The sequence below is a fragment of the Delphinapterus leucas genome, chromosome 16 (assembly GCF_059928025.1).
Source record: "Delphinapterus leucas isolate spDelLeu-1000000601 "Yukka" chromosome 16, BTC_Dleu_Yukka2, whole genome shotgun sequence".
Taxonomy (NCBI): domain Eukaryota; kingdom Metazoa; phylum Chordata; class Mammalia; order Artiodactyla; family Monodontidae; genus Delphinapterus; species Delphinapterus leucas.
This window is the reverse complement of record NC_143144.1, coordinates 31,015,402-31,028,854: the sequence shown is the minus strand read 5'-3', so window position 1 is coordinate 31,028,854 and position 13,453 is coordinate 31,015,402. Positions and strand designations below refer to the sequence as shown.

Genomic DNA, 13,453 nt, shown 5'->3' with positions numbered 1-13,453 from the left:
AAAGCACATTTGCTGATGACGACAAGGGTGACCATGGTCCACCTCGGGAAGGCTGGGGCTCAGAGCCCCGTTTCCTGGTTGACTCCTCTCAGTAGCAGCAGTGGGCTTCTTCTGGTCTGTCCCAAGAATGTCAGCATAGATAACAATCCATTCTACTCTTTAGACTTGTCCGATTGAGAGCTTTAAGCTTTAATGCCTTCATCTCCTACCGTTTATTGTCTTGCTAATCCATGAAAAATGGATTAATAATCAGGAAGTTGAGATGGAAAGGTTCTTTCTCCCTTGTGCTTTCTAATCCCCAGATTGCTGTGGCCTGCTCCTTTATGTCCACCAGGAAAATCCTATCATTTCTGATGTCATGGCCACCCTTCCTAAGAAAGGACTGTTCCAGTTCCTCAGAATGGCTTTGTGCTCTAATCCATTAGATTTTTCCCTGTGTTTTATCTGAATGTGTGTGTGATTTCTCAATTTAATTATAATCGAGCATTAAGCACCAATACAGCTTTGTGCTGGAGGCTGTCTGGGAGGTGTGAAAGTTACAGACAAAAGCACAGAAAGTCAGAATTCTTGGGAAACAGCCCCCGTCCAAGGAGTGCAAATGGTTTTCATCACAAAGCTGCTCCATGTATCTACATTCTGATGTCGTATCTGCCCCACTTTTGCTCTAGGGATATAAACTCATCCTGGTGTTACCCACCTGGGGACAGGTCAGAGGCTTGGTTGGCATTGCGGGATCCAAGGTTTTAATGGCTTTCCTAGATAATCCTGAGGAGTGCGTGGCTGACTGACGTTTAGAGCCCCCTGCCAGCACCAAAGGGTTAAGTGAGGCCAGTTACTACTCCCCTCACCTGAAACATAACATCATTTAACAAAACATTTATAACAAACCTATTACATGTTGGGCACTGTTCTTGTTGCTGGGGGTACAACAACTCCTGACTGGTCTCGTAGAGCTTCTGTTCCAGTGGGGGCAAAGACCAGATCTCCAGGTAGGCAATGAATATGTAATAACATTTGAGATATTGATAACGTGCTGTGAAGAAAATAAAGTGAGGTCATAGGCTAGAAAGGGACTGGGAGGTGCTGTTTAGACAGTGTGGCCCCCAAAGCCCTCTCTAAAGTAACCCTGCACAGAGATGAGAATGCTTGGAAGAGCCAGCAACATGAGGATGCTTTCTGGGCACAGAATACTATCTGCTCTGGGGGTTAGAAAACATGAGACGGCCGTCATCTTGAGGAAGTGACCATCTAATTCAAAGATATAAACGTACCATGAAACAATATGTTCAAAGCTAAGCGTTACAAGGCACAAAGTGCTGTTTGAATCTAGTATGTGTCTAAGTGGCTGGGGAAGTCTTATTGGATACAAACAGTTGACCTTGGAAGGGGTTTATGGCTCTTAAGGCCCCATTTGGACTAGGCCTTGAAGAATGTGTAGGAAACTCAAGATACACACATAAGTAGTTTCTCTATTGCGTCTTAAACCTGGCAGAATCAGTCTCCCCAAGGCTGAGTCCCAGGAATTGGGATCTTTACCAGGTTCTCCAGGTGATATTGCTGTGGCCAGTCTAAGGATTGGTGTTTTGGTCCCCAGATCTAATTTCCTGTGGTCAGCACCTGTGCCTTGGCCACTCTGCTAATTGATGCCTTCCCTACCTTCCTATTCTAGATTTCGGGACCCGCTTGGTATTCCTCAGGCTTGCTGAAGGGAGCTAGCATCCCAGATGACTGGTCAATTAAAATTAATCAGGGGTCCCATCACAGCACATTACAAAACTGGTTGACCCTCTGCTGGTGGTACCTAGGCACACACACTTCCATGCAGCCAAGATAACTAACTCCAGGCATTATCCATGAAGCAGTGATGTGGGGTGTGACTCCCTAGTGGGTCCTCCTTGGTCACCATTTGTAAGACATTTCTTACGGCCTCCGTCTGAGATGTCCCTGTACTGTTGCGGAGAGAAACCAATAATGGTGACAGCCCCTGCTTTAGTCTAACGATCAGGGAGTGAACGCTTGCTTCTTCCTCTCCTTGGGGGTTACTGTAATAACCCTGACATTATCGTGAATTGCAATATTGGCATTTAAACAATCAATACACTGGTCAATTCTAGGGATTAAATTGAGCAGAGTTTGATATGTGCAGGGGACATTAATATGCCTCCCCAAAAGCATCGTAAGCCACACGGGGCCATCCAGACATGCAGTGGGCGGAAAGGGAGGAAGAAAGCCAAGATGGGAGGCACCATTCCAGAAAGAGGCAGAGAAAGGCCCACCACTGGCCTCCTGTGTTACTTTCTGCATGAACACAGTGAGCAGTGGGGCCAGCTAATCACGTGCATTTCCTGGGAAGCTCTAACCGGGGTGATTTATCCCTTCATTTGTCTCCTTTGTAAATGCAGGCCTAAAGTTGGGGGAACACATGGGCTTGTTGCCCTTGCTGTTCTGATCCTTTTAGTGGCTGTTTGGGAGTCTTCCTCTGATGACTTAACACAGGTGGCCACTCCAGTCATGTCCCTGGAAACCCCAAGGCCGCGGTAGACATTGGTCAGCAAACTCTCTCTGGAAAGGGTCATATAATAAATAATTTAGGCTTTGCTGGCCCTACGGTCTCTGTCACAACTAATCACCTCTGCTTTTGTAATGTAAAAGCAGCCACAGACAATACCTAAGTAAGATTAGCCATGTTGCAATAAAATTTGGTGGAATTTGAACTTAATGTAAGTTTCACATATTATGCGATATGCTTCTTTTGATTTTCTTTCAACCCATTTTCAAACATAAAAACCAATCTAAGCTCACTGGCCATAAAAAAGCAGGCGGTGGACCAGCTTTGGCCCATGGGCCAGAGTTTGCCAGCCCCTGGCTCAGGATATCGTGTTCTACCTACTGATGCAGTGATGTCCTATGAGATCCCATTGATGAGTCTAGAATTTGGAACTCACTTCTCAAGCCGAGGCCAGCATGGGTCTGACTGTTTTGTCATCATCTCAGCAACAGAAGCACACAGGACAGCTCATTTTATCAACAATTTCCTGGAAACTAAGACTTCCTTTTCTGAATGACACAAATATTGCTATTCCCTCTTATTTTCCCCCTGAAAGTTCTGCTCTTATGTATGGATGGCATATCTTCCTTAAATCTTTTCTCAGAGAAGGTAGTGATACGTGTGAATATATGTTTGCACGTATTTATTCCACCAATGTAATTTATACACACATACTCTAATTATAAATATATATGGCATGTATATAACATGAAGAAATTAAAAAAATAATAGCACATGGTAAGCACTCAGCAATTGTTTACTTGATATTTTACACAAGTGATTCTTTCAGTCCTTTTCACAACCCCATCTCTCCAATGCCTGTGCCCTTCTCCCTCCGGCAGACTCGAAGTGAAGCCGCCATGACCGTCCTGAGTGGCCACGTGGTGGTCTGCATCTTTGGCGATGTCAGTTCAGCCCTGATTGGCCTCCGGAACCTGGTGATGCCACTCCGTGCCAGCAACTTTCACTACCACGAGCTCAAGCACATTGTGTTTGTGGGTTCCATCGAGTACCTCAAGCGGGAATGGGAGACTCTTCATAACTTCCCCAAAGTGTCCATATTGCCTGTAAGTCCAAGGTCACATTAGCAATGCTTTTTTCTTCTTTTCATTCACAAAAGAAAAATCCCAGATGGATAGAGTGGTTGTAGCTTTGATCCTGCCTCTGCTTCTTCATCTGGTTATGCACCTGAGGACTCAGCCCTTCCCCTGTGCTCTGTGTAGGAATATCCAAACCCTGGGAGACCTTATTAAAAGGGATTTGCAGCCAAGTTCAGTCACTCATCAGGCATGGAGTTTAGCTGGTATCAAACGTATTAACCATATCAGTGTCTATACAGTCTCTCTCTTGCCTACCCAAACCCAGCGCTTTGCAATATTATAGTACTTATAGCAGAATTTACGTAAGGAACTATTTATATCACTTTATTTATGACATTATGAATGCTTGGAGAAATCTTATTTTACCATGTTCTGTTTTTAACTAAATGCATTTAACAGAGTTCTTTATTTCTGTTGTACAAAAGGCCAGCCCCTTCTGCTGGCCAACCCCTCCCTCCCTCCCAGTCATTTAGAAGCCCAGTAATGTTTTCATGAGATTGTGTGTGTGTGTGTACATGTGTGCACATGTGTGCACATGTGTGCACATGTGTGCATGTGATGTTCTTGATTACAAAACACTAGGACCCAAATCTAAAAGGAACAACTTGGGACTCCACAATTTAATGAGAGGGCATGGGATACATGATCTGGGAGTCACATAACTAACTACTTCCCAATCGTTAATCAGTATATTTTCCACAAACTTTCAAATAATTGTAGAGCACTGTACGTTTCAACCTTTGATATAGTTCTCCAGGTCACAAATCTATGCAAATATCACTTATACTGCAAACATCTTTCTTGGAAGTTCACATCCCTAAAACTGAGGAACACAGATTTTATTCTATATTTTAAGAAGTCTGGATTTTTTCCCACTTACAGAGCTGAAATTTGTTATTTCTATTATCAGCTTCTAGAACCTCGGAAATGGAAAAAGAAGAGTCAAGTAATATAATTCAATAAGGAAGACATAAGAATCGATCCACAAGTAATGCCCATTCGTAGCTGCCAATACCATGTGTCCTAGCGTATGCCTGGCACAGTGGACACTCAATAAATATATAAAGAATTGAGAAAAATATAGACAGATATCTTTTGGCTGCTGGGCCCCAAATTCACTGACTTAGTGAACACATGTGGTTAAACATAGTCACCTGCAGAAAAATAGTCATATACATAAAAGACCATAAACAGATATATATCTAATTTCAGAAACATGATAGTTGTGATTACATATTTCCATGATTATTTTCCTACATGTGCTCTTCCGCATGGTCCTTGGGAACAATGGACTAGGGTCTAAGAGTATTTTGTAAAGAGCTTATTAGTTTTCTGGGATACAGGAGTCTATGTATGTGTGTATGTGTATAGTGTTGGGTGTGTGGGTGTGATGTTTTCTGTGTGTATTTGTTGTGTGTGTTTCCTTCTGTATGCTCTTGTACACATCCACTCATCTGCCTGCATCTATATGAATGAGTTCTCCTATCTGCTGGGCCTTTTCAAACCCTCCAAAATTTATCACACTTGAACACAACATATTGGTACAGAATGGGCCTTCACCTATGTCTCCACATATTTCATCGTTTAAACAGGGCCCCAGATATAGGACCAGCCCAGAGAAACACAAGGTGTTTCTATGTATGTCATTTGTATTTCTTGAGTTTTGAAATCATGCGTGTACAGCTGTGCAGGGATTTTCTTATATCACAATTACTGGTGGTGGATTCCCTACAAGGTGAGAATTAAAGGAATATGGATGTAGGCAACTGAGGCTTATACACTGGTGAAATGATTCAGGAAGTTGGTCAGACTTATTTTGTACCAAAAGACCCCAGTAAAAAGGGGGAGACTTTGCCTTCTCTCGAAAGGTCCTGCTCCGGAGCTTGGAATTAGTAGCTTCCCAGCCCTGTAGCACTAGATGCCTCTCCCTCCACAATTCCACTTTGCAGTTACATTTTGGAGGCTGGGAATAGTATCATGACCGCCACCGAGTCATAAAAGAGGGCTGAGGGGCTTGATCTCTGCAGCCAAGTCCAATCTTCTCAAAGCCCCCTTTCCAGGAAGGAGAACGAGAGGAAGGCATCCAGAGACATAGGCAGTTGACAGACCCTCTCCCTACACGGCCAGTGAGCTGAAGACAGCTCAGGTCTCCATGAAGGCAAGTCAGAAGCTGGTTTCAGGTTGGAGGATCAAGGAGGCTGGTGGCTGGCGGTGAACTCCAAAATGATGCCCTTGGGGCCCTATCACATGGGATGGCCTGATTAGTTCTTCTCTGGTCCCCACCCACAGGACACAGAGCAGGTGGGGGTCATGCCCCTCTCCTCCAATCCTAACCCTTCTGTTTTACCAGTGGCTGCATTCCTGGCCTCTGTCATTACCTCCTTGATCTGGGGATTTTCTTCCACCGTTTTTTGTTTGTTATGGGATTTTTTAAAAAATCTGTTTACTGGCTTATTTATTTTTAATTACTCCAATAATATACAAGTATGTTCTTGTTATAAAATATTCAAACAAAGCGGATGTATATCAAGTCAAAAGCAAACTTTTCCTTCACCCCCAATCTTATTTCCCTCCCCAGGGGTAATTACTGTTATTAGTTTAGTGTGTACTTTTCTTGAACTTTCTCTCTGAGTGTACGTACATTTATAAATACATTCATACATATATAGTTCTATTCTGTGGGTTTCTTTTTACATAAATGAAATCATACTTTTTGAATTGTCTAGAACTTGGTTTTTTTTTTTGTTTATTTGTTTCACTTGCTCCTCTGTCTTGAGATGCTTCCAAGGCAATACCTACACGGAGAGGTCTTTCAATCCCTTTACCTGCCACATAGACTTCCATTGTATATATATCTGATAGTGTATTTAACCATGCTTCTGTTCTTGGACAGTTAGGTGATTTCCTTGTTTTTCTCTTGCTGAAAATATGCATTCAAATCATATACCTGAAGCGTCACCCCTTTCCATATCCCCTTTGCAAGATGCACATTAATTCCACTCGCTCCCACATCCTCCAAATTCAGCCCCACCTCATCACACAGTGCTCCCTGGCTATTTCCTCTTGGCTGCCTTGGGAATTCTAGTTGGAGCTGCTGTCTTTTTGCCTGAGACAGAAGTGACCTGCTATTAAATAAACAGGCGTTTGAAAGCCACCCCGTCGTTACATTCTGAAAGCCAGAGGTTGCCACAGGACAGTTACTTAAATCAAGACAATTTCCAGGCAGGAAGAAGATATAGAACCATGGCATAATTCCTCTCCCTCGTTAGTTAGTAATAGCTTGATTGAGTATCGAGAGCAACCCTAAAATGCTGCCATCAGCACCGACTACCCTTTAGATTAACACACAGCTCCTATTCCCTTGAATGTAGTTAGGCCAGCTTAATGTCAAGGCATAAAAAAGATGCTTGTTAAATAATTTCCCAAAGCTCCAGCTCAATCTTTAATTTGTTTTTATTCTTTTCCCCCCTCTCTCCCTCTTGTCCCTCAGTCTCACTTTTGCTTCTCCTTTTTTTTCTCTCTTTCCTCTATGCCAAAGGGTACGCCGTTAAGTCGGGCTGATTTAAGGGCCGTCAACATCAACCTCTGTGACATGTGCGTTATCCTGTCAGCCAATCAGAATAATATTGATGATACTTCGCTGCAGGACAAGGAATGCATCTTGGCGTCACTCAACATCAAATCTATGCAGTTTGATGACAGCATCGGGGTCTTGCAGGCTAATTCCCAAGGTAAGGACAGCCTCTCTGCCGTGCCTACGGGGGACAGGGGCTGGCAAGAGGGATATCCTTCACTCCGTAATCCATAGAGGCACGCATCAGCCTGCCTGGTAGAGAAACACACCGTGGCTGCCATGGCTTTCAAAGGGGCATCTGCTGCCTCTTCTTGCCAGCCCGGGCAGTGGGCTTGAGACCCTAACACCCCACACTCTCAGTAGGCTGTCTTCCCCAAAACTAATCCAGCCTTTAAGTGCCACCCCCTCAGCCTTCGCAAACAGTGGCTTTAGGCCCGGGGTCGCCAGCTAAATGCCAGAGCGCTGAGGTGATGCTGGCTGAACAGTTCTCAGTGTTTCTCCCCAGCATCTGGTTTTGCCATTGACCTGTGTTAAGCTTTGCCGTTGTTACAGCTGCGTGGGGGTGTTAAGTTTTGTGTTGTTATCGGCTGACCAAGGGACAGTGGTCTCTGGAGGGTGGGGAGTATATGGACACTGAAAGTCATTTAGCAGAAGGTGACACGTGTCAGCCCATGCGTTCTCTGTAGGAGGCATGACTGTTAAATGCCACACATCTGCTACCTCTGTTCTGCCCTGGTCTTCCCTGTCATTTGCTCTGGGACCCTGGGCAGAGGGTTCCAAGTAAAGATGTTGTCTAGGAGTCTCAGAGGGGCGGCACTGCAAAAACCCTGCAACAAACACCTCACTCATCAGGGCCTTGGCAGGGTGGGATGTGAAGCATTTTCCGCCAAGTAACACCTCTGTGTGGGCTTGCCATGAGCTGCAGGATCATTGTCATATGCGGTCTACTGGATAGGTGGCATCGGGTGCCTGATACGGACCTGAATGCCATCATTCCAGGAGTAAAGATAGAGGGCATACAGCCCACAAAAACTATAGTATCTGGGCTGTGAAGCACCATCTTACAGATATGATGAAGCTCAGCTCGATCCTGCCGCCTAGACCTATGTGCTACATTATCTTTTGCCAACTCAGCATGACCACCACCTCCTTCTAAGGTCCCCCCGACGTTGCAGCGAAGCCTGAAACAATAGTTTCCAGAAGCCCTTTGTCTGCCTGGTTCTGGGCTGGAGTCTGCCCATGAGAGAGGGGCAGTAGGGCGAGGTCTGGAAAGTGGAAGAGAAAAACAGGTCTTGATCTTTGGAGGCAGCTACAGGGTTGAAAGCAGCTCTCGGGGGAAGCTTTGAGAACGACTGGCTTTGCTGCCAGAGATGGAGACTGGTGTGTGGGCTTCCCCGAGGGTCCTGAGGTTCACAGCACCTTCTGGTGAAGTTCAAGAGAACCTTCCCCTTGGTGCTGCAAGTGAAATGGCTAATGGTGGCCTCTTTGACGTTTGCTCCTCCAGCCCTGCCCGTGGCTGTGTCAACCTCTAATTTTCGCCATACCTGGAATAGAGTGGTTTCTATTCTTGACATAACCCTGGCTGATACAGCCTGAAGGTTTTGACATCTCCACTCCAGCCTCCTCTGCCTCTCCCCCAAATCTAAATCTTGGTCTCCATTTGCTCAGCGGTGCCCACAGGACAGAGCAATGCGCCGAGGCCCTAAGAAAGGAGCCTTAACTCTTTCCTGCCTCCTGCACGACCTGCTCAGGGAGCAGAGGTGACAAAGGATGGGAGGAGACAGTTAGCTGGCCTTCTTGGAGGGGGAAGAGGCAAGCTGGCTTTTGGTTCCTGCCCCTAAGTAGTTGATCTTCACTGTGTGTCTTCCCACCCACACTCCAGCATGGGCATCACCCAGGGACTGTTAGAAATGCAGACGCTCATGCCACACAGACCTGCCGGGTCAGAATCTGCATCCTAACAGCATCCCCAGGTGACTCGTGTGCACTGCTTTAAGGCACAATAAATCTTTACGCTAACAACACTGGGTCCAGTGAACACACTGACCAACCCCATTAGATGCTCCTCGTCTCCTGGCAGGAGCTAGCAGAGGGAATGGAAAGAAGCAGAAGCAGGGGAGGTGCTCCCTCCAGGTGGAGATGGAACCAAATAGGGGGTGTAGAGGCAGGAAAAGACTCCCTTTCCCCATCATGCCTGTTTCCTCGCAATTCAATAATCGTGATTTTCAGGGTCCTAGATTAGAATCTCAACATATAATATAGTCACATATGCATCCGACATAGGTGTTCCTTCCAGCTCTCTTAAACCTTATCCCCGCCTGTCAGATCCTTTTGATGGCCAAACTGGTAAAAAAATGCTTCCCCTCTCCTCTTCAAACACTTACTCGATTCTCAAAAGCCTTCTTTACTGTTTTTATCACAGGAATAAGCAAGAATAGTAGGTCTTGGAGGGAGAGAAGGAAGAAAGGAAAAGAGAACTCATTTTTTCCTGCAAAAAAAAAAGAAAAAAAAAAGAAAAAAAGGGCTCTTATTTTGTACAAACACACACACACACACGCGCGCACACATGCACACCAGAAGGGGCAGAGGATGTGCCCAAGGCCGGTGGTCGTTTTCAGAGACTCCTGGTTGGCATTGGAGTGGAGTGGAGTGTACATCCCCCAGTAGCCAGCAAGCATTCTGTTTGGCTCTCAGTGAGAGACTGTCAAAGCTGTAGCCGCACTGAGTCCATATTTCCCATCGTTTTCTTACTCTGTCTGCTCCTCTCTTGTCCTTGGTTTCTAATAGTCCCCTTTGGTGACACTCTGACCTTCCAAAAAGCAGTGGTCCAGTGGTGGCCATCAACACAGGAGGTTCCTCCGTGATGGGTGAGCGTTGGAAGTTCACGTTCGGCTGCTCACTGTACAGCCCACGCCTCAGGTTCATCCCAGTCCATGGGGTCAGATGGACAAGCCGAGATTCCCGGCTGCTTCCCCTCCTTGAGACCCTTGTGACCCACCGGAACGCCCACTGTCCTCAAATGCTTCTGTTACCCTTCATCTGGGCATTTGGCATGACCAAACTCCAAGTGGATTGGAATTACAGAATACAAAAATGGATTTCGCCTTACTGTTTTCATTTCGGGGAACAAATCTAACTTCCCCATGAGAGGGAACTACAGAGATTTCTGGCCACTGACACCCCACCTTTCATCACTCTTTATTCTGTAGTCCTTATGAAACCCATTCCTTTGTTTTGTCTCGAGAGCTATGTTACCATCTCTCCAGAACACAGCAGGACAGAACTGTGGACCCAGGACAGATGTGTGTACTCTTGGGCCAGAGTATTCACGCAACCTTATGGCGAGTTGTTCTAACATGAAATGAAACAAGAAAATGTGTCTTCTTAACATTGAGGAGGTAGAGCCTTCACTGGGATTTGTGTTCAGACACTTGCCACTGCGTGTTATTTGCTCTCCTAGACTCACAAACCTCTTTTCCCTTTTCTCTTTTCACATTCCCTTTTAGTGTCACTGTTCTAGCCCACATGGTGTCAGGACTGGCCCAGCCTAGGGATTCTGGACCAGATACTTTCTGAAAAGATCTGAAATGTGATGGCTGATTGTCAGAAACAATTACAGAGAAAGGTGGCATACCCCATGCTGGACGGTATATCCGATGTGACAGTTGGGTCTATGAGATGCAGTTTTAGTATACAGCAGGCAAGACTGCAGTGACAATTATATAAAGCAGGTGAAGCCACTTCTTGCTGGTCAGCATACATCAGCTCAGAACAACTTTACAGCTCTTTACCAGCAACTAAGTGCCTTTATTTACAGAGCGCCTGTCACTTCCCTTTGGCTGGAGAGCTGGTGTATTATTTAGCACGCATTTATCTGGGGAAAACATTTCAATTTAAATCAGCTGGTACAACGGTGGCTCTTGCCAGACTCTCTCCCTGTGGTTCTAAAAGACAAGAACTGAGTCTGATCTTGGAAAGGAGGGTGAACAGAGGGAGGAAGGGTCTATTCTCAAGAGAGCCACTTGAATCAGAACCTGAAAGGAAGGATCATGCGATTGAGTTTCCCATTATGCTTTTTTTGTTGTTGAAGTATGATGGTTGATTTACAACGTTATATTAGTTTCGGGTGGATAACGTAGTGAGTGATTCAATATTTTTATAGATTATGCACCATTTAAAGTTATTATAAAATATTGGCTATATTCCCTGTGCTGTACAATGTATCCCTTGTAGCTTATTTATTTTATACATAGTATCAAAAGTCTGTATCTCTTACTCTCCTACCCGTATCTTGTCCTTTTCCCTTCCCTCCCCTGACCGGCAACCACTGGTTTGTTCTCTATATCTGTGAGTCAGTTTCTGTTTCGTTACATACATTCACTTGTTTTATTTTTTACATTCCACATATAAGTGATAACATACAGTATTCACCTTTGTCTGACTTATTTCACTAAGCATAATACCTTCTAGGTCCAACCATGTTGTTGCAAATAGCAGAATTTCATTCTTTTTTATGGCTAATATTTGTGTGTGTGTGTGTGTGTGTGTGTGTGTGTGTGTATGTATGTGTATATATGCCACATCTTCTCTACCTACTCATCTATTGATGAATATTTAGGTTGATTTCATATCTTGACTATTGTAAATAATGCTGCTATGAACATTGGGGTGCATGTATCTTTTTCAATTAGTGTTTTCGATTTCTTCAGATATATAACCAGGAGTGGAATTACTGGATCATGTGGTAGTTCTATTTTTAGTTTTTTGCCATTATGCTTTTATATTGAGTTATGAAATGAGCATTTATAGTTTCTTCCTGCTTAACCTTCCAGTAAGGGTAAGTCTTAAGGGAAAGAAAGAGGAATAAGTGAGTGACCACTATGTGTCAGGCACTGTAGCACGCAGGACACAAATGGCTACCATATTGGACAGTGCAGGTGTAGAGTATAGGCCTACTGCCTTGCTAAGGGTTTGGATTTATAGGAAGATGATTAAATCCATCTTTTAGAAAGATAGCAGACAAAAATATGAGCATGGTTTAGAGGTGGAAAGAGATGGTGGCATGAGCTATATGAGAGGACTACTGCAATGGACTAGAAGGGATGAGATCAGGGCTGACAGGACAACTTAGTGATGTTAGTTGCGAGGACAAGACAGAAATTGAGATAGATTTGAAACAGAGAGAACAGCTGTCGAAGACTAGTTGGTGGGAAAGAGGTATGGATGAACAAGGATGAGGAATTGGGAATGCGTTTCGAGGTTGGCCGCGGGGTGGATGTAAAAATGATTAAGTTCGCAAAGGACCCAGGAGGAGAAATAAGCTTGGGGCAGAAGGTAAAACAATTAAGTCCTGGTTCATTTGAATTGAAATTTTCTGGAGAATATCCAGTGAGAAATAAGAACATATGGTTACAGGGATAAAGTTAAGTTTGAAGCTATAGACTTGGAGGTCGTTGGTGATGGACAGTGTATGGGCCTTGAGAGTGGATATTTCCCAGGGAGACAAGGCAGGGCAACTAAGAGAAAACGGGCCATTGTGGAACCTTGGGAAACATCAACCTTGAAGGGACAAACAGAGGAAGAGAATCCAGTGAGAGGGCTGAGGACACAGATTTTGGGGGGTAGGACTGGGTGGTATGAAGTTAAAGGAGAAGAGCGTTGAATAAATTCCAGAGTCGCGATCTAGAATGTATCCTAATTATTTCTCGCTGTGTGTGTTTTCTTGAGCAGACTCTGAGCTCTTTGAGAGGCAGAGACTCTTCCTCACCTTGCTAATCTTCGTGTCCCCAGTCCCTCTAGAACAGGACCTAGCATCGAGTTGGCATGCCAGAAGAATTGTTGGGCTGAACTGATTTCAAAGGAAACTGCAGAAAAGTCAAGTAGATGAGGGCCTAAAAATGGCAACAGTGCATTGGACCCTCAGGAAGTTCCCAGTGATCTTAGCAAGAGCGGCTGAGTAGCTTGTTGCCAGTAGAAGCGAGCATTCAGGGGACTCAAACCTTAATGGGAGATGAGAGTTGGAGACCCTATATTACTCTTTCAAGTGCAGGTAGGGAGAGAAATAGGATATTTCAGAGGAGCTCGTCAAAGAAAGGATTTCCTTTTTGTTTTTAGAAGAGGGAGAAATACACCATATTTGTTGGCTATGGTAGGCTAGGGTGAAGCCCCATAGAGGGGCAAAGTTTGAAGCTACAGGAGAGAGTTGTTAAACGATAAAGAAGGAACCAGGGA

General features: G+C 44.7%; 1 protein-coding gene across 8 annotated transcripts in view; it reads left to right on the top strand.

The window, feature by feature from the left end:
- The window catches only part of KCNMA1 (potassium calcium-activated channel subfamily M alpha 1), a 747,639-nt gene that overhangs the window by 673,016 nt on the left and 61,170 nt on the right, over positions 1-13,453 (top strand). For all 8 annotated transcript variants that reach the window (XM_089897739.1, XM_030764574.2, XM_030764569.2 and 5 more), the window contains 2 exons: positions 3,391-3,615; positions 7,187-7,379. In XM_089897739.1, the coding sequence (XP_089753865.1) occupies positions 3,391-3,615; positions 7,187-7,379 (418 nt within the window). The remainder of the gene's footprint in view (positions 1-3,390; positions 3,616-7,186; positions 7,380-13,453) is intronic.